This window comes from Haplochromis burtoni, unplaced genomic scaffold (assembly GCF_018398535.1).
Source record: "Haplochromis burtoni strain Fernald_Lab_line unplaced genomic scaffold, NCSU_Asbu1 Contig_150, whole genome shotgun sequence".
NCBI lineage: Eukaryota > Metazoa > Chordata > Actinopteri > Cichliformes > Cichlidae > Haplochromis > Haplochromis burtoni.
Genome location: NW_024582511.1, coordinates 1,047,392 through 1,065,912, shown reverse-complemented (window position 1 = coordinate 1,065,912; position 18,521 = coordinate 1,047,392). Strand labels below are relative to the sequence as shown.

At 41.4% G+C, this 18,521-nt stretch overlaps 1 protein-coding gene across 2 annotated transcripts in view; it reads left to right on the top strand.

Moving 5' to 3' along the window:
* The window catches only part of LOC102309231 (protocadherin-1), a 225,868-nt gene that overhangs the window by 99,253 nt on the left and 108,094 nt on the right, over positions 1 to 18,521 (top strand). For both annotated transcript variants that reach the window (XM_005931985.3, XM_014336689.2), the window contains exon 4: positions 11,200 to 11,419. In XM_005931985.3, coding sequence (XP_005932047.1) covers positions 11,200 to 11,419 — 220 coding nt within the window. The remainder of the gene's footprint in view (positions 1 to 11,199; positions 11,420 to 18,521) is intronic.

The window sequence follows — 18,521 nt, the reverse complement described above, 5'->3', positions numbered from 1 at the left end:
TCCTTTAGAGTCTGTCTGCACTAAAAGGGTTTGTTTAGCCTGTGTTTCACTGCCATGGAGCAATATGAGAAGTAAAACTGAGTTCACAGGGTCTCCCAATGCTTTAAGTGCAGCAAGATAAAAGCCTTACTGTTTAATTAGAACCAGAAAAGATTTTCTGAGCAGGAAAAGTTTCAAGTGCTGTATACACTGCTGCTAAATACTGTAAATATGTAGACTCATCATGCCAGTTAAACACTCAAACATATTTGATCTAAAGTGAAAACAGGCCTGTCGCGCACTAGTTAGCTGCACTGAAAGCAATGAAAGACGCATCATGCCAATATTTGTAATCTTTATTTTCTTGTCTTTGATGTGAGATGCAGATTCCGTTTACAGTACTGAAAGTTTCAGGATGTATTTAATATCATTTGTTTTGCTATTAGACGATATATAGAGGTCACATTTGTGTTTTTCTGTGTAAACCAAAAGGCGAGGAAGCCAGAAAACATGGCCGCCGTGGCTCTCGGCTGCAAACTCATCGGTTCCTCCTGAAGACGTTTGAAACACCTCGCGATTTTTTTTTTTTTATTAAATGTTCCTAAAACAGCTTGTAACTGTAGTTACATACGTAGTCGTGGTTTTGTTGTGTTTTTTCTGAAAGATTTGGGTGCTCAGTGGTGGCAGCGGGATGGTGTCTGTACGACTGAGTAAAAATAAACTACAGCCTGTTTGTTTGTGGTAATGAAGGAACACGTTTCTCAGTGGAACAGTCTATCTCACGTTTGTGTTTTCTATAGGTTTTGTACAACAATGTGGCTCGGTGGCACAGAGGAAGAAGTGAGAGAAAATATTAAAATGAAGATTGAGGAAACACGGTTCCCATTTCCTCTTTGTTTGACCATTTTAAACTTTAAGGTTTTATTCTGAGCTTTTTTTTTTTTTAATCCTACATGCATAACTATGGCGTTATTTTTGTTCCACTATTCTGAGCGCACATAAAAAAAAATTTGCAGGTGCAAGTGTTGCATTTTGAGGAGAAATTTATTTTGAGCGAAGAAAAGCTAAATTTGAGTGAACAAAATTCATTGCTGCGTGCAAAAAATGTATTTCAGTGTTTGCTATTATCCACACACACACAATAGCAGCCCCTCTCGCTCAGTTTTTGCATTTGCGTTTGCTCGCAATGTGTTGCTCGTGCTCTTAACATTTCTGCCCGTGCGCGCTCAACTCTTTCTCTACACCATTATATACTTCAAATACCTGCTCGATTTATCAAGACATCACATATTTGCATAAGTGCTCTGACGTTTTCGGAGATGCCTGTTACCCACCAGCTGACCGGGTGGTCACTCAGGTTAAACATAATATATAAGGCTGAACTGACAAAACCAGCACCAGGTATTATACGAAAAACCATAAAGCCTTTGAACTAAAACAAACGCTGTTGTGACAGTTGGTATATATGTATGATTTGTATCACCTTCATGTTTCCCTCTCACCACATATCCAAACCGATATCATGACCAGCAGCTTTTACAGCTGTGGCTCCAGCAAACATCAGCTGATACTAGAAAGTAATATTAAATAAATTCTAACAACAGCTGATCAAGCTTGAACGTGCTGCTGTTGTTTAGCGCGACATCCGCTGGTTTCCTCTTTCTGGCGCAAAGTGGGCGATAAACAAGAGAGACGATCAGCTGATCATTGATCAGTTTCATGATTGAAGTAGCAACAGGAGAGAGAGGGGAGAGAATGAGAGAAGAAGAGGCAGCTGTGCAGCAAAGACACAGAATAACTCCAGCTTTGAGTCTTTTTTTTTTTCATTCTAGCTGAAGTACAGGACGAATCGCGTTCCTTTTTCCCTCAATACGGATGTATTGTAATTGGTCCAGCCCAGAGTTGATCATGACCAATTGGCTAATCCACCACCTTTCATTGTTTATAAAGTTAGAAAAACAAACAAACATAAAAATGAAAAATCACCATCGGCCCACCAATGGCCAGTTCAGCTATGCTGGTGGGTAACAGGCATCTCCGAAAATGTTAGAGCACTTATGCAAATATGTGATGTCTTGATAAATCGAGCAGGTATTTGAAGTTTACACAGCTACATTCTCACATGAAAATATCTTAAAAGTTTATTTTGTGACCCAGAAAGAGTAATATTTTAAACTCCGCCACTCTGTGTTCCTCCGCCACTGACGAAATGGATTCTGGGATATTGCATTTCGTCATTTCGAGCTGATTGGAGACCAAAACAGCCAATCTGATTTTTTGCATCCAAGACTGTGATTGGCTGGTTTTGTGGAACAAATATAACGGTGTAGAGAAAGAGTTGAGCGCGCACGGGCAGAAATGTTGAGAGCGCAAGCAACACATTGCGAGCAAACGCAAATGCAAAAACTGAGCGAGAGGGGCTGCTATTGTGCATGAAGTTTGTTCACTCAAATTTAGCTTTTGTTTGCTCAAAATAAATTCCTCCTCAAAATGCAACCCTTGCACCTGCAAATGTTTTTTACGTGCGCTCAATTTTTTTTACGTGTGCTCAGAATAGTGGCACAAAAATAATGCCATACATAACGAGTGTGTTTTGCATATGTTTTGTGTGTCTGCGCTCTGATGGAAACTAATTTCCCTGCTGGAGCGTCTTCATTTGCTTTCATGTAGAAACTTTACATAGAAACACAGAGGTGCTGTTTGTGTGTTGCTTCACTGCTTCTGCTGCTCTCTGATCAATGTCCATTATCAGCAATCAGATTCCATCAGTCTGCACTTTGACTCATTTTATCAGCCCGATACAGTGCAACAGGAAGTGTTTATTCTCCTTTTAAAAAATCCTCTTAAACTAGGAGAATGGCAGTCGGAGATGTGTGCTTGATCACTGATGCATGGATCATGGGGTGTGGCTAATAGTTATGATTCCAATTCCAACCCCAAAGATGTGAAACGTGCAGATCCAATGCTTGAAAGCACAGAAACCTACCCTGGTGCAACGGGACAACAGACTGCTGTCTCCCTCACGGTGGAAACAAAACTAGAGTCCACATACATTTGGCCACATAGTGCATTTTAAGCTGGTGGTGGGACAGCAGTGTAGAAAAACTCCAATTTGTACACTTAAAGTTTGAGCTGGAGGCAGATGCTCCGTGTCCCTCTATGTGTTCATATTATATAAACAGTACATGTGTATGGTTCCATATATATAGCCTAAGTGGAAATGCACACACACCTGCTCAGCTCTGTACAGCACGCTGTTTTCTCACAGAGAGCCAATCACCGCCTGCAGCGTTGTGCTCACAACCTTCACTTTGAAAGAGAGAGAGGGAGGGTGGAAAGATGATGAAGAGAAAAAGTGAAGAGTTGCTTGGGAACAACAGGGAGAGAGAGAGACGAGAGAGAGAGTGCTGTTTTGGCTGCAGGGCAGCGTGTTCTGTTGCACATGTTAGTGCTTTCCCAGCTCTATAAAAACTAACTGACACGATGCATTTCATTCAGCTCACCTGAACCCTCACAACTAAATGCATAAGCCCAACCCCTGCCTGAACCCCAAAACCACATCAGAACAGCCCTGTGAGGTCATTGGGGCCAAACTGCCCTCACGCATCTACTGACGGATCGGCATCAGAGAAGAAGACACTGATGAACTGTAGCCAACTCCTGTTTTGATAGTGGTTCAGCTAAAATGTATAAAATTGCTTCATTATCGACTGGGTGAAATCACCACAACACTCGGGGAGCCCTGAAAGCTTTTTGTATTATTTAGGTCTACAGAATTTGATTAACTGAAAAAAACCCCACAAAAGTACTTTTGAGGACAAAAAAAGATTGGAAATTAGCGTGTGGCCTCATGACTCAGTCCTGCAGTAACTTTCCTGCTGACCTCATTTTTGGGAGCTTTCCTTTCACAAAGCCTTGAACCCTGAGCAGCTCGAGATGCTTGGAGGAGCGCTTTGCACGGCAGCTCGCTATGGAAAGCCTCATTTAACATTTATTGTAAAGGTTACCAACATGAATTCATTTTATTCTGTTTTAAATAACTAACATGTAAAAAAGTGCGTAATAGAAGCCTGCTTTTGCACTGCAGTTTATTATTGCGCGGCGTTGGCCATACTTGCCCAGCCCAAAGTCAGCTTTGATAATGAGGATTATTATGAGCTGTCAGTCACAGGGCTATATAATAACTGGACCGCTAGTCTTGTGCTTTTTACATCTTTTTATACCTGAGCGAGCACACACACACACACACACACGCACACTTCCATGGATGCTACAGGAACAACTCGGGGTTCAGCATGTGGCCCAAGGATGCTGCAACATGTAGACCGGAGTAGTCAGGTAATCGATCGACCGACTTTTCAATCGGTAGACCTCCCAGTCTCTGCATCCATGCTCACATTTACAACTACTGATTCAGAGAAACCAATCAAGCGAAGGAGAACTGTGAGAATATCTCCACACAGTCCTGGCACCGCCATCCAGCAGGTTCCTCATTATTATTCCCTGAAGCCCAAATGAACATATTCAAATGTCCTTTATTGTCTGACCCACAGTCAGACCCCACAAATGTTTAATATGCACCCACAAAAATATATAATTTTTGTGGGTGCTTAGGGACAGATGAAAAAGGCACATAATGTGATGGTCAATAGAGGCCTGTAGTGCCCTATATATAATATCGTCTTATTGGGTTAGGCCAGTCCCTGAAATGGATTCAGACAGTTTTCAATAATTTATTAGACTGCTTTTTATGCAGGAGATGAACCAGTTTATCAAGATTTTTCTACCCATTCATTGTACCCGTGTTACAGTTGGGTCCAAACGTTTCTGGATGGCGACACGTTAACATGTCTCGGTTTTTCTAAACACTCCCTGATTTCAGAGGCTTGTAGTTCGGACGAAAATCTTAAAGTCTAGAAATGTGTCACCGTCCTAAAACCTACGGACCTAAATGTGACGCCAATGTTCTTTAGGAAAATGACCACAACAAACGTGTTAATTTGCATTCACATTTACATCGCTTTGTTCATTATCATCCTAAAAGACACGACTCCCACATCATGGAGCATCACAGGCGATCACTCAGAGCAACATCACATTGATTTGTCGGGGAGGAGTAAACAAACCACGCCAGGAAAATATCCCCAAAGCCTAACAGAGCCAGAGGGAGTCAAAGGTGCGGGGTTTTCCTTTAATTTGTCACCAGCATATTACATGTTTTTATTCATGCACCTTTGCCTCTCTGCATTTCTCTGCCCTGATGCTCAGAGCCATATCTCTCTCTCCCCTCTCTCCATCTCTTTTTCCACTCTTCATTCATTCTCCACTCAGATTCAACACAGTTGTGTCGAATTATCGCTGGCAGCCGCTCTTCTTGTGGGCCGAGTGTGTGGGTGTGTGTCCGCGAGTATGCGTTAATAAGTGTGTGTTGTCAGTGTGTTGGTTTGACAGTGTGTGTGCATGCATACTTGATAAGGACAGACTTTTATAAGCATGCACAATGCAACCTCACACACTCTTATCTCCCACAGAGGGAGGTAATGAGGATCTCTCACATACACACACGCACGCACACACGCACTTAGACACACGCACACACACACACACACACACACACACACACACACACACACACACACACACACAAACGCTGTCTCTCTCTCTCAGTTATCTCCCTCTCCGTGTCTCGGCTGACAAACAGCCAGCGAGGCGTCGTGCATTCCTCCTCTCATTGGTTTTTAATCATCTCTGAACAATGTGGCCCAGTGAATGTGCCTCCTCCTCTTCCTCTATCACCTCCTGCAGGAGGACAAGCAGCAGGGAGAGGAAGAGGAGGAGACCCAGGCTTATCAGCCTGAACCCACAGCTGGCCTCCTCTTGCTCCTTTTCCTCGCTCCTCGTTGTCCTCCATCCTCTTCTCTTTCGCCTCCTCCATTTCTGTTTCTGCTCTTTATACGCCTCAACCCGAACCCTGCACAATTATTTTATGGGAAACATAAAAATATATGCTGCTTGCTTTTTATCTCCATGAATAAGTATCAAAGCAATCATCTCTTTGTTTCTTTTCTTACTTTTTCCCTGACAGTGAAGTCTTGCATACGGCCTCAGTGGTGCTGCACTCTGCAATGGTAATGAAGGTCAGTTATTATGGATTCAAGGAAAAATGGTTCATCATGCCCTCTTGTTTTAAATAAAAGTGCATGCGTGCATTTTGCCTGCAGATGATTGAATAGTCTTCAGTGGACAAATTATTAGAAACTTCCATCAAAGTGCAGCATTAACAGTTTGCTGTGGAGGAAAGAGGCTGTGATGAGCTATCTTTCCTTGAATTCTTAATTCCTGACCTTCATTGCTCCTGCAGTGCATTCATGGAACACACTCGTGTCCTTTATATATGTTTCAGGATTAAAAAAACAGAATAATGCCAGCATTTAGTGGAGGCCTGTGTGCCAACAACAATATATAAGTAATAATAATACATCAGAGATAAAGTGCATATACAAGGGAGTTATAGCGGCCATCATTCATGCAGACTGCATCTTTTAGTTGTCTGAAGATGTTTAAAGTTACTCACAGGACTCAATCAGTCATTCTTATGTTAACGTGTTAGGGTGCTAAATCACATTGATACACAGTTCATGCAAACCTCTAACATGTCAAAATTTTCATCACTTCTGTGGTTTGTGTCATCATCAAAATCACAGAATAAATGCCTTAAAAATGCCATTTCTTAAAGATGTCTGAGATTAGACTTCAGGCTTTCTGTTGGAAGTTTTACAGAAATGTGACAGACTCTGACCCTATTCCCGCATTTATGTCCATTGATATCAGCATTGCTGATATCAGTGCTTCTATTTTTATGCTGTTGGTGTGTAAATAAATATATCTGAAATAATTCATCGGGCTTTTTTGACCAGCATCTCTCAGTAACTTTAATGAGGAAGATTTGGGAGGCATTATTTTGCTTAGCTTGGAGGATTTCTCGACTAGATCAGTGTGATGATTGATTTTAACTCTCGACTGCCAGTCTGAGGTCTTTGTGGGTCCAGTCTGTTTGTAGCAAATGTTCATTCAGTGTGTTTGGCTCAAATTATTCATGAGCTTGTTGTCCACCATGCTGATGCTCCCTCTGAGACTTCTTTCTTGCCTTGAATATTATTTTATGCGTGGCTCGTTTGGCTGTACAACAGCAAAAAAAGCTTAATCTCCCCTAAAAACTCATAAGTCTTGGAAATCAGTAATTCTGTGTTTTGAACACCAACAGTCTGCAGTGGAGGCCCGCTGCCTCTCAGGGTTAAGAGTAGACTGAAAATAGGGCAGCAGGAGAAACAAACGGGACGGAGGTCCAAGATGGCGGCAGGTGTTGTGGCAGAGGCTGATGTGGATGTTGGTTGGTCTTTAGATTCCTCCCCTCTGATCTGCTCCACTTTCTCATGGTGCGACCTGCTGAAACGGCATTTCTATTTCCGGCAAACAAACAAGCACACAAGCGAAAAAACAAAAAGGACAAAAAAAGGGAACAAAGCGAGTGTGCTGGAGGTGACGGGCAGAAAGGGATCTGATCCACTTCATTTCTCCTCTGTTTACACGTAGATGTGATTCACACAGCAAACAGACGAAAACAGTTCTAATAAAACGCCCGACTTTGTTCTGCAGCTTTTTCAGACATGCCCGTTTGACGCCGCAGGGTCTCAGGTAGGAGCTGAGACAGGGAAGAAAATGACTGAAGACCACTTATGAAATAAAAATTAAATTCTATCATAGATAGAATAAAGTTCTATCAGCCTGACAGATCGCGTATTCTTTATATCAGAGTCCACAAAAACATTTTCCAAAACTGTGATGTCTCTCCAACACTTCAGGCAGCAAGTCCCAGGATGTAACAGGTGTTTTTCACAAAACTCATTTCCATGTAAAGTAAGTCCCGACTAAAAGACAGGAATGAAACATTGGTGATGTGTATTTATCTGTAACTTGCTCATCTGAAATATTCTTCACACTGATCTAAAATGTTGCTGTTTGTGCAGAAATTGTTCCTGTTCTTTTGAGTCATGTAAATACCCTGGATTTGGCCTCTACATCAAAAGGTTTTTGCTTAGACACAGCACTGGTTTATCCCTTAGCTGTCTTTTTTTATACTGGAGTGATTTGCAGCTCAGTGTTCAGTGAGTGTTACGTTAAAAAAACAAGAAAGTAATCCCTCTGAAAATGGATTGGACTGAAAATGGTTGACAGAAAACCTGGAGAACTACCGCTCAAGACCATTTTAGAAGACTTCCATGAAAGTTTGGCTCTTTGGAAGCAAAATATAAAGACATGATGAGTGGCTCAAGACATTACTGTATAAACACGATCCTCGGCTGAAATCAATTACATCAGTGCTTTTGCTGACGTTATTGTTGTTTTAAGAGTTTACTCTATAGCTAACACATCCCAGTTATAATCTTTAGGGTGTTTGGAGTCTAATGAAATGTAGCTCAGCCCCCAAAGTGGGCTATGGGATAGGTTAAAGCAGCGGTCCCCAACCTTTTTTGCACCATGGACCAGTTTATGTCTGACCAGTTTACGGCCTTTAAGGTGTAGTGGATAAATACAACAAAATAAAACCAATACCGGTACCAAAAAAAGAAGATTTATTCATAGCACAAGGGAGAAGACCAAGGGAAACAGAGTTAACGATAAAAACGATTAAAAAATAACTCTAAAAACCAATAAAAAACTCTGAAACAATCAATTTCACATCCGAGCCTCAACTCTCGTGGCCCGGTACAAAACGACTCACGGTCCGTGGCCCGAGGGTTGGGCACTGCTGGGTTAGAGAAAAGTTTTGTCTTGTCAGTGATGTCGGTACGGTTGGTAATTCAGATAGGAGTAAAAGAACCTCACAAGACCTATTTAAGTCTATATTACTCAAGTCAGAGTGACATCAACATAAGGTTAGAAGATTATTTTTATTGTCTAGGTTCATGCCACCATCACAAAAACCCAAAAACCAAATAATTTCATAGGAAGTCTTCCTTGTGGCAGGGTGAATAAGACTGAGAAGATGCAGAGAAACCAAAAATGGATATGGTGACATTTTTAGGTAGAATCTGGCTTTACAAATAGCAGACTCACTGAGCTCCACCATTTCAGGGATTATATTGGGGGAAAAAAGACAGCCAGTGTGACTGTACAGATCTGCAGCGAGTCCGGTTATTACTGAGTATTTGAATGTGTTTACCTGGAGAGGAGCCCGTCGCCTGAAGCACCGGGGATCTGGGGCTTTTGATGCCTTGACAGCACACTGTGGCCACACAGTTTAAAGGACAGCTCCACCGCGGGTTGAGTTTTGAACATTTTCCATCATTCTGACATTAATTCAGCCGCTTTTACCTGCCTGCTGAACAATTACACACATTTTCAAATCCTTGTAGTGGAGCCACTCATGCTATTTAGAATTCAAACAGCAGAGAAAGTGGCTGGTGAGCTAAAGTCTCTCAACTAAGACAGAAATTAAAAGTGCAATTGGCAGGATTAAGATGCAGTCTGATCGCCGCTTGGTTACTGGTTTGAAACTGGAAGGGAGGACAGTTTGTCAGTCTAAAGTAAGGCAGTGAACCTGTCAGCATCTGCAAGGGGGAAAAAGCTGCTTAAAAAAGTAGAGATAAAGGTTTTAAAAAAAACTGTTTCTGCGTGATGAGCACGGATCTGCTGGTTTTACTGGTTCAGGGTCCTGATAGGGGCCAGTTGCCATGGTGACAGAGTATGTGCCAAGCCAGGGATGTTGCTTTTTATCAGCCTGGCTAGTCAGATGCGTGTGATTGAAATGTTTGACCGTGCATTGTGTGCCTTTTTGAATTAGGACAGTTTGTTTGGCAGCACTCGGTGTATTTGCACAATGTGTGTTTGTGTGTGAGCGGTGGCAAGCGTCCCCACAGCGCTATAGGGAGGCTAATTGTATTTTAATTACAAAACCATCAAACGCACAAGTCAGACAGTTACCTTCCACCCCCAGAAAACACACAGTAAATGGAGCAGTTAAGTGTGTGTTCAGCCCGCTGCTTTTATTAATACTGATGTCTCATTACAGACGCCAGTCAGTGGAAGGAAACTTGAGGACGCGCGAGTAGAAAATGCATAACAAAGCAAACGAAACCATTTATTTTATTTAGGTTTAATAATGTGCGGAATGAAACGTAACCCACATATTTTAAATAATCAGTCTTGTATACTTGCAGCCTATATTTTAATAAGCTCTTTGTAGCATCCTGATTCTTTCAGTATTTTATATTTCTTCAGAGGTTGACTCGGGTTTGTGCCCTACTCCTGTACATCTCTCTATTCCATCTGCTTTTTCTGTAGATGACTCCAGGAGCTGGTTTATTTGTTGCATTCACTGCACTGCCACCTTAACTGCAATGGCCAAAAAAGAACTGGACACATTTTCACCGAGCGTGAAAGCAGAGATGTTTGGGTTAATGGCAGTCGGTCTGTGAGAATCTCAAAGTTATTCACTGGAAAAGCACTTGTCTGAAATTGCTTCTGACTTTGGCTTTTGTGGAGAAATGATGTGAACGTAGCCTTTTAGCAACATCCACAGTCTAGGCCGAGTGTTGTGTGGTGGAAATACATTTGGTGATTTTATTGCACATTCTAGAAATTACTTGCTAGTTTGTTATTTCAATAATCAAAGCAAATTACTTTCTTTTGAATTGTTGTCAGAAAAAATAAACTGAGAACTTTGCCGCGGTGCAGACCAGCACATTTTTTCTTCTGGAGCAGCCGACAGCAGCACAGAACAGACAAGACAGATATGAAAAAGTTCATATCTGTTAAAACCTTTATTGGCTACGGCTGCTGAATTTATGTGACGTTACTGAGTGCAATAAACTGGAAACACTTTAATCTCATCAATTGTTCTTTGTTAAAAGTCCGGTTTAGCTTAACGCTAAAGCATTTGCAGATAACATCGCTGAGAAGAGATGATTCAAAGATTTTAAATGTGATGAGATGAAAGTTGACAAGTGTGAGGTGCAGAATCAAAGTAGAACCTGAAGTGAGAATAGAGCAAATGACTGTTTTAAGGTTATTTTTACAGTCCAGCTTCTATTTGATGTCTCTAATCATTTAAGCTGCATCAGATCAAACGGATAAACAACACTAACTTGAAGTGATTCACCTTAAATGTTTCAGAAGCGAAACTAACCCTGTCGCTTTCCCTATGTCATCCAATCACAGCTGCCCCACCGTCGAGTGACCTTCTCTACGGCCAATCAGGCGCAGGATCTGCAGGATGCATCCCAGCACAGCTATTACGACAGCGGCTTGGAGGAGTCGGAGACCCCCAGCTCCAAGTCATCATCGGGGCCGCGGATCGGGCCTCTGGCTCTGCCGGAGGACCACTACGAGCGGACCACACCTGACGGCAGCATTGGCGAGATGGAGCACCCGGAGAACGGTAAGACCAGGTGGAGTTTCCCCTCCCTCTACTCCTCTTTTCACCTCCTCCATCCATCCATCAATCCAGAGGGAAGCAGAGGCACATTTGCACACATATATACACACACAGGCGCATGACTAAAAGCATATCAGCACCGCTGGGTTTCACACACATTATAACTGTTTTCATTACACACACCTCGCTTGCCCTGTATGTCAAAACGCGGCATGTCAGCAGGAATGTTAACGGCGAATATATTTAATCAAATTCCCACAATTCCCTGCGCTGCGCATACCTTCGTTAAAGAGGTGTGTGACCTCACAGCAGCACAACACAATCAATATGCAACATAATCAAGTCCCACGGCTTAACGAATTAACATCCCAATTATGTAAATCATACCGAGTCCAACCCTCTATCAGCTGCATTTATAGATCCGCAGAGGGAGGCTAACAGGGAATAGCTAACACAATATTCTGCGCTCTGACTTCACTAGTTAGCATTTTGTCAACCTGTCATCATGTTAACATGTTGATTTTTCTTTCTATATACATATATGTCGTCCCTTGTTTATCTTTTACAGAAAACCAGCTCTGAATATCTTCATAGTCCTCACAGGTTGTGAGTGTATCAGTCTGAGCCTGTTAGCTGTAGACTGTTTACTGAAGCTAACGATGTTAGCGTTCCTCCAGCTGAACACGATGTGCTGTAGTGTTTTTATCGTAACTTGTAAAGCACGATGAAATATTTAAAGTGATAAATAAGGGGATCATACTATTCTACATAATGGTAAGCATATTACATCATCACAAAATCAAATAACATCAGGTATGAAAAGTAACGGTGGATGGATTATGTTAACTTGTAATATGCTAACAGCTAAACGTAAACTTGGCACATTGTGACCCACATTATTACCACAGCATCACTGTGTTGACTGTAAGATTTGTACCTTTGACATAGAAACTCTAAACAGAGCTATAAAAATAACTTGATAATACTGACAGGTAGAAACAAACGAAGCAGCATTTATATGTTGTCTCAACTGATCTACTTCCACACTTACACTCGTTATTTTTAGTGCACGAGTATGTTCCCATAACCGAGTGCAACTACACGGAGTGCTTTTTGTGACGAGAACTCTGAACCATCAAAGCGCCAGCAGAGTGTGAAGCACTTACCTAGCATGGTCACATCTTAGTTGTGTGGGAGACAGGGAGGGAGGATGTATCATCAACACCTGCTGTTATTCTACTGTTAGCTAGCTAAAAATTGCAGATTTAGCACCGTGCATGTGTTAAACTGTTGCTAAATTCAGTATTACAACTTCCAAGCGTTATAGAAATAGCAGCAGCTTGCACGTCAGTCACAGTCCTCCACAGCAAATTCAGGTAAGTGCATGACTTGACAGTAGTTGGTGTAAAGTGTTGTAACTTTCAGGTCTGAAAAATGAAGGCAATTTCTGTGCCGTGGCCATCAGGGGATGGTATCTGTGTTTGCAAAAAGACTTCCAGTCCATAGACCAGTTTGAGGGGTGTATGAGTCCTCGGCCCTGACCTTATTAGATACTTTCTTGTCTTTACTTTTCCTTATTTCGGATCATATTTAATAAAACAATTAGTCCATTTAAAAATTTTGATAATTCCATGTCCCAGAATTGAGGATTACCCAAGCTATGCATGTTCAATATGGAACTCATGCTCATTGGCTTTATGCATAATCCAATGGGTGGGATCACAGTGGTCCATCCAAACATCAACTCTTGAAGCAGTTAGTTAAGGCACTACCTTGATACTGATGACTGTAAACAGACTTGATGTGCCCTGTTAGCACTAAATGCTAAATAGTTCACAATATTAGCCTCTTTTAGCTTGTATTACCATGATGTTAGCACATTGACTCATCTCAGATTTATATATAAATCAAGTTTGTATGTGGGTACTAATATTTATGTTCAAGGAAACCTGAGAGTTTTTCTTTTTCAAAATGTTCTAATTTATTTAATTATTTGACTTGTAAACCATCATAAATTCAAGTGATGTATATTACGTGTACCAGTGATGTTAGCTTTAGCTGTAGCCGCTCATTATGGCAGTTGTGAAAAAAATCAGCACGACTTTCTGAACATACTGAATGAGTCTTTTATGCTTTAACTGTGTTATAATTCAGCAACAAGCAGTGGCATTGCTTATAACATGGCAGCTAGCCATAGTAGGCATTAAAAATCAACACAATTCTTAATCATTCCTCCTGCACCTATTAGAGCACCTCACTTCGCCGTGTTTGATACATGCCGAAGGACAAATTACCGGTCAGATGCAGGCCAAAGCGATAAATGGTGAGCAGAAAAGTAAAGGAGGATGGAAAAAGTGACTTCATGTTTGGATGGGCTGATTCTGACTTCACCTGCAGGCTGGGGGTGATCATTCTCATTAGCTCTGTACAATACTGTATTTTGGGTGCAGCTACTTTAGTATGGCCATAAAACAAGTCAATTACATAAAATTATGCACATTTACTATCCACAGCCCTGTGTTTCTACTGTATATTGGAAAAATCTCATTTAGGTTCAATAACATAAACCAATCCATGCATTAAAAAATAGAAAGATTCAAGGAAAAAAACTTGTTTATTCATATGAAGTAAAAAAAAATGCCAAAAGATTAAATAGAATAAAAGCATTCTCAGGCTTTCCTGAGAAATAATTACACATCTTTGCTGCTGAGAATCTAATTCCCATCTGATTTTTGCTCCGTGCTTCAGTCCTATATTTCACTGAGATCATGATACACAGTAACTGTTGGTTTTAGTGTTTAAAGCCCAGTTTCCCTCAGGTATAAATAAAGTGCTTCATTTTATAGACCCAAATTATTCATTAGTCACACATTTAAACACACCACCATCTTTTTTTTAAACTTATGTCATCGTTCATTGTTCTGCTCAGGCTCTCAATGCCTCGTTAACACTTGTGCCAATTAAGCTAACTCAGGTGAAATGTTTGAAACTGGCAAGGAATAAAAAGCGGGGGGAGAGAGAGAGGAGGGGGGCGGGAAGAGTGAGGTTCAGTTTAAATGCCATCCCCGTCTGCTTTTGTGAGGGCGAGAAGACCAACTCTGGCTCTTTCTCTCTCTCAACCCACAGGTCGTACATATACCATCTGTAAACACAATTATTCACAGCTGCTTGCACGCCCACAGGCTACTGCCACCCAGTGTGTGTGTATGTGTGTGTGTGTGTGAGAGAGAGAGAGAGAGAGATAGCGATAGAGAGCAGGAGAGTGTGTAAGTGGCTCTGTATCTGCTCGTACACAGAGGAATGAGGTCAGGGCGATGTTGTGTGTGAGTTGCAGTGTGCGAGGGGATGATGGTGTTGTACAATCTTCCACTTTGATGGTCAAACATGTTTTAGCTGCAGGTATTTTCCTGAGGAAGTGTGTCTGAGTGTGTGCGCTGCTCTAGCAGAGAGGCCAACAGATTACAGAGGATTAACACACCACTACAGATACACTTTACTCTCGCTCTGTTTCTCTCAGCCCGATTCTAAAACTTCAGCCTCTGTTGCTACGATAAGCCGAGCTCCATACTGATCATTTATTTGAACAAAATCCTTCTTTTTTTCTTATCTTTCCATCTGTGAGTAGATCATCCCCTCGCTCGGCTTTGTCCAGCAAATCTCCATGCAAAATTCCAGCGATTTTTGTCTGCGGGAATTAGCGCACCACAGATTCAAAACGCAGACTCTGTATATCATATGCAGCTGGACGTAATTAAGGTTCAACATTAAATAGATAATCAAGCAATAATTAGACCAACTGGCAGCACGTAGCACGTGTTTTCCAGAATATGTTTTTTAGGAAGTGACTGAGCATTGGTGCCGGGCCGTACACTTTGTTCTGTGTCCTTAGCAGGCTGTTTTGATGTGTCCTGCTGTTTTCCTGCAGACTCTATCGATCAGTCAGCTGTGTGGCTGATTGCTGATCTCAAGTGCTTCAGACAGATTGATGGAAAGCTGGAGGAAACGACTGTCTGCTCTCAAACATGTTTTCTTTTCAGCGTTTTGTATCATTTGATTACAGTTCTTTTATCCTTGTTAGTTAACTGTCTCTTGTGCTTATACAAATACATTGCTCTTATAGCAGATTACAGAAACATCAAACATATCCTCTGTCTATATGGAACTAGTTGAATTCAAACATGGATTCTGCATAGAAGCATCGCTCCACAGCACATAGTAAAGAGTGGCTCTTACATCACGCATGGCCACGATGGCTCTGAGGGATTGCAGCCTGTCCTTAATGCATCTTGGTTCCTTTTCCTCTTGTCTTTGTAGATGGATTATCCACATATAGTAATATAATCTGGACTTAATCCGCATATAAACTGGATACTCATGACATATGACACTGTTCATCCAGGACTGGGCTCACAGTAGACCATCTGTTCCCTGTGAGCTCTGGTCATTCTGCACCAGAATGTTAACCTCTAACATCCCAGAAGTCACCGGTGACACATCATGTTCAAGTATGTCTTTGATAAAGCACAGTAAACATGGGTCAGTAACAGTTCACTGAACTTGGGAGGCAGAGCCTTCAGCCTTCAGCCTCTTCTGTGGAACCAGCTCCCAGTTTGGATTTGGGAAACAGACACAATCTCTGCTTTTAAGATTAGGCTTTAAACTTTCCTTTTTGATAAAGCATATAGTTAGGGCTGGACCAGGTGACCCTGAATCTGTAGTAGCTTTACTCTGATTACCATGATGTACCTTCACTCACCTTTTTAACTGTATTTGTTTATTCACATTTAATTATTAGTTATTATTAATCTCTGGCTGTATTTGACATAAACGTCTTCCTTCTCTCTCCCCAACCGGTTACGGCAGATGGCCGCTCCTCCCTGAGCCTGGTTCTGCTGGAGGTTTCTTCCTGTTAAAAGGGGGGTTTTCCTCCCCACTGTTGCCAAATGCTTGCTCATAGGGTGTTGTTTGGGTTTCCTCTGTATTATTTTAGGGTCTTTACCTTGCAGTATAAATCACCATGAGGCAACAGTTGCTTTATACACGCTCAGTACGTTTCACTGTTTTTATCTGCATTTTTTTCCATTTGTCATCAAATTGGAAAAAGAAAAAACATCTATCTCTTGGTTTCTCTGCTTATCTGATTTAAAACACATACAGAGCTCTTTTTTAATGTAGTTGAATTATCTTTAAATGTCTTTAAACATCATTGATTTTTCTCGATGAGCATGTAAATGGCAATTGAAAAAAAGTTTAAAAAAAAACAAAAGCACCAAGAGGCAAACTTGACAGAATACTGCCTGAAGTCTTTTAAAAGCGTTGCAGGACAATGATAAAAATAATTTTAGACTCGTTATCACCACAAGCAATAAGTAAGCAAGTACCTCATCCTATCACACTTGCTCTGCCTCTTGCCTGCTGTGACCAAACGGCCCCACAGACAACACAAACATGCTTTCAAACAGACTGTGGTTTGTTCTGCAGAGCTGAGAGCAGAAACACCGCCCGATGTGGTGAGATCTCAATCATTTCAGTCCTCCTCTTCCTCTTTAATCCCGCTCTCCATCCTGTAAATGGTCAGATAATGGACGTTAATTCCATCAGGCCGTCTTTGCTCTGCTAATGCACCCACTTCCTATGTGTGATGGACAAATGGAAAGAGGAGAAAAAGCAAACTGAGTGAATAGCAGAGGGGAAGGGAAGAGGGTGCAGTTTGTGGGATTTGAATGCATGTGTGTGTTTGTGGTGAGAAGTGGAGAACGAGAGAGAGAGCGGAGGTAAGAGATAAAAAGGTGGAGATAAAGGAAAGAAATGCATAAAAAAAAAGCTGAGGAGAAAAGTACAAAGTGAGAGCGAGACGGAGAGAGAGAGGAATCTGCTGCCTGACACTGATATTGCCGGATAAAAAGTGATTTATGAAGTGTGTGTGTGGTGCATTCATCTCTCTAGATGAAACCACATGCAAACATTCTGTATTTGGGTACACACACACACACACACACTCTCTCTCTCTCTTTCTCTCTCTCAACCTCTTTAGCTGCTGATTGCATCAGTCTGAGAGCTGTAGTAATCGCTGCACAACACACACTCACACACGAGAGAGAGAGCGAATGTTAGCGAGGTTTTCTATCTTGGCTCTTAATCAGCCACCAGTTTGATTTCCAGATAAAACAGTGAAAACACAGAAAATGTTCAGTATGCAGGGTGACTTCAGCTGCTCCGCTCCACTTCTGTTAACACACGTGTTATGCGTTAGATCAGTCTGAGCTCACGGGGAGAGATCATTTCTATACAAATATGGGAATCTCTTCATGGGATGTGGGCACAAAGCACCGACACGCGGTGTGCACCAGCGTGTTTAGCCGAGTTAAACATGCCAAAGTCAGACTTCTGCTCAAGCTTCGTTTATTATTTCAATTCCAGTAATATATGCAAACCTGAACAGATTGGTGAGTAATCTGCAGAAGTGTTTGCAAACTGTTGCTGTGTCCTCTTCCTTTTTTTGTGAGTGAACACACACAGAAATGACTTAAAACCAGATAATAAAAGTCAGATCTTGACGTTTGGCTGTTTGCAACTGTTAACTGGTTGCAGAGTGCATCTTAGATCAGATGACACTTTAAAGTCACTCTGATAAAAGGGTAAAAAGGACAACACAGTTTTGTAAACCTCTGTGGACGATTTGTGCATCTTACACCAAATCCAACTTTGATAAACCTAAACTGTGTGCTCCTGCAGCGCTGATACTGTAAGTAAATAAGCGTTTTTAAATGTGAGAAAAACAAGTGATGATTTAGTTTGGCGTTGACATTAAGTGCTTTACCGTAAATGATAAAACAGACAGAAGAAATTGGAAAACTAATTAGCAAAACACCGAATGCGGAATAAATGAAAATGCAAAGACCGAGTCCTCACAGCGTTACACAACATACAGTATTTGCTGTCAGCATTGGTGTAGCACTGCTTACTAGTCTGTACTTTATTATTTATTTATGAAGCATGTTTTGCAAACAGCGTTTACACCTTTGAAAGTCTTAACAAATCTTTAATGTGAACAAAAACGCTGATATTACCTGTCAGTTTTAGTTTTGCGTATTCTTCTGTGTAC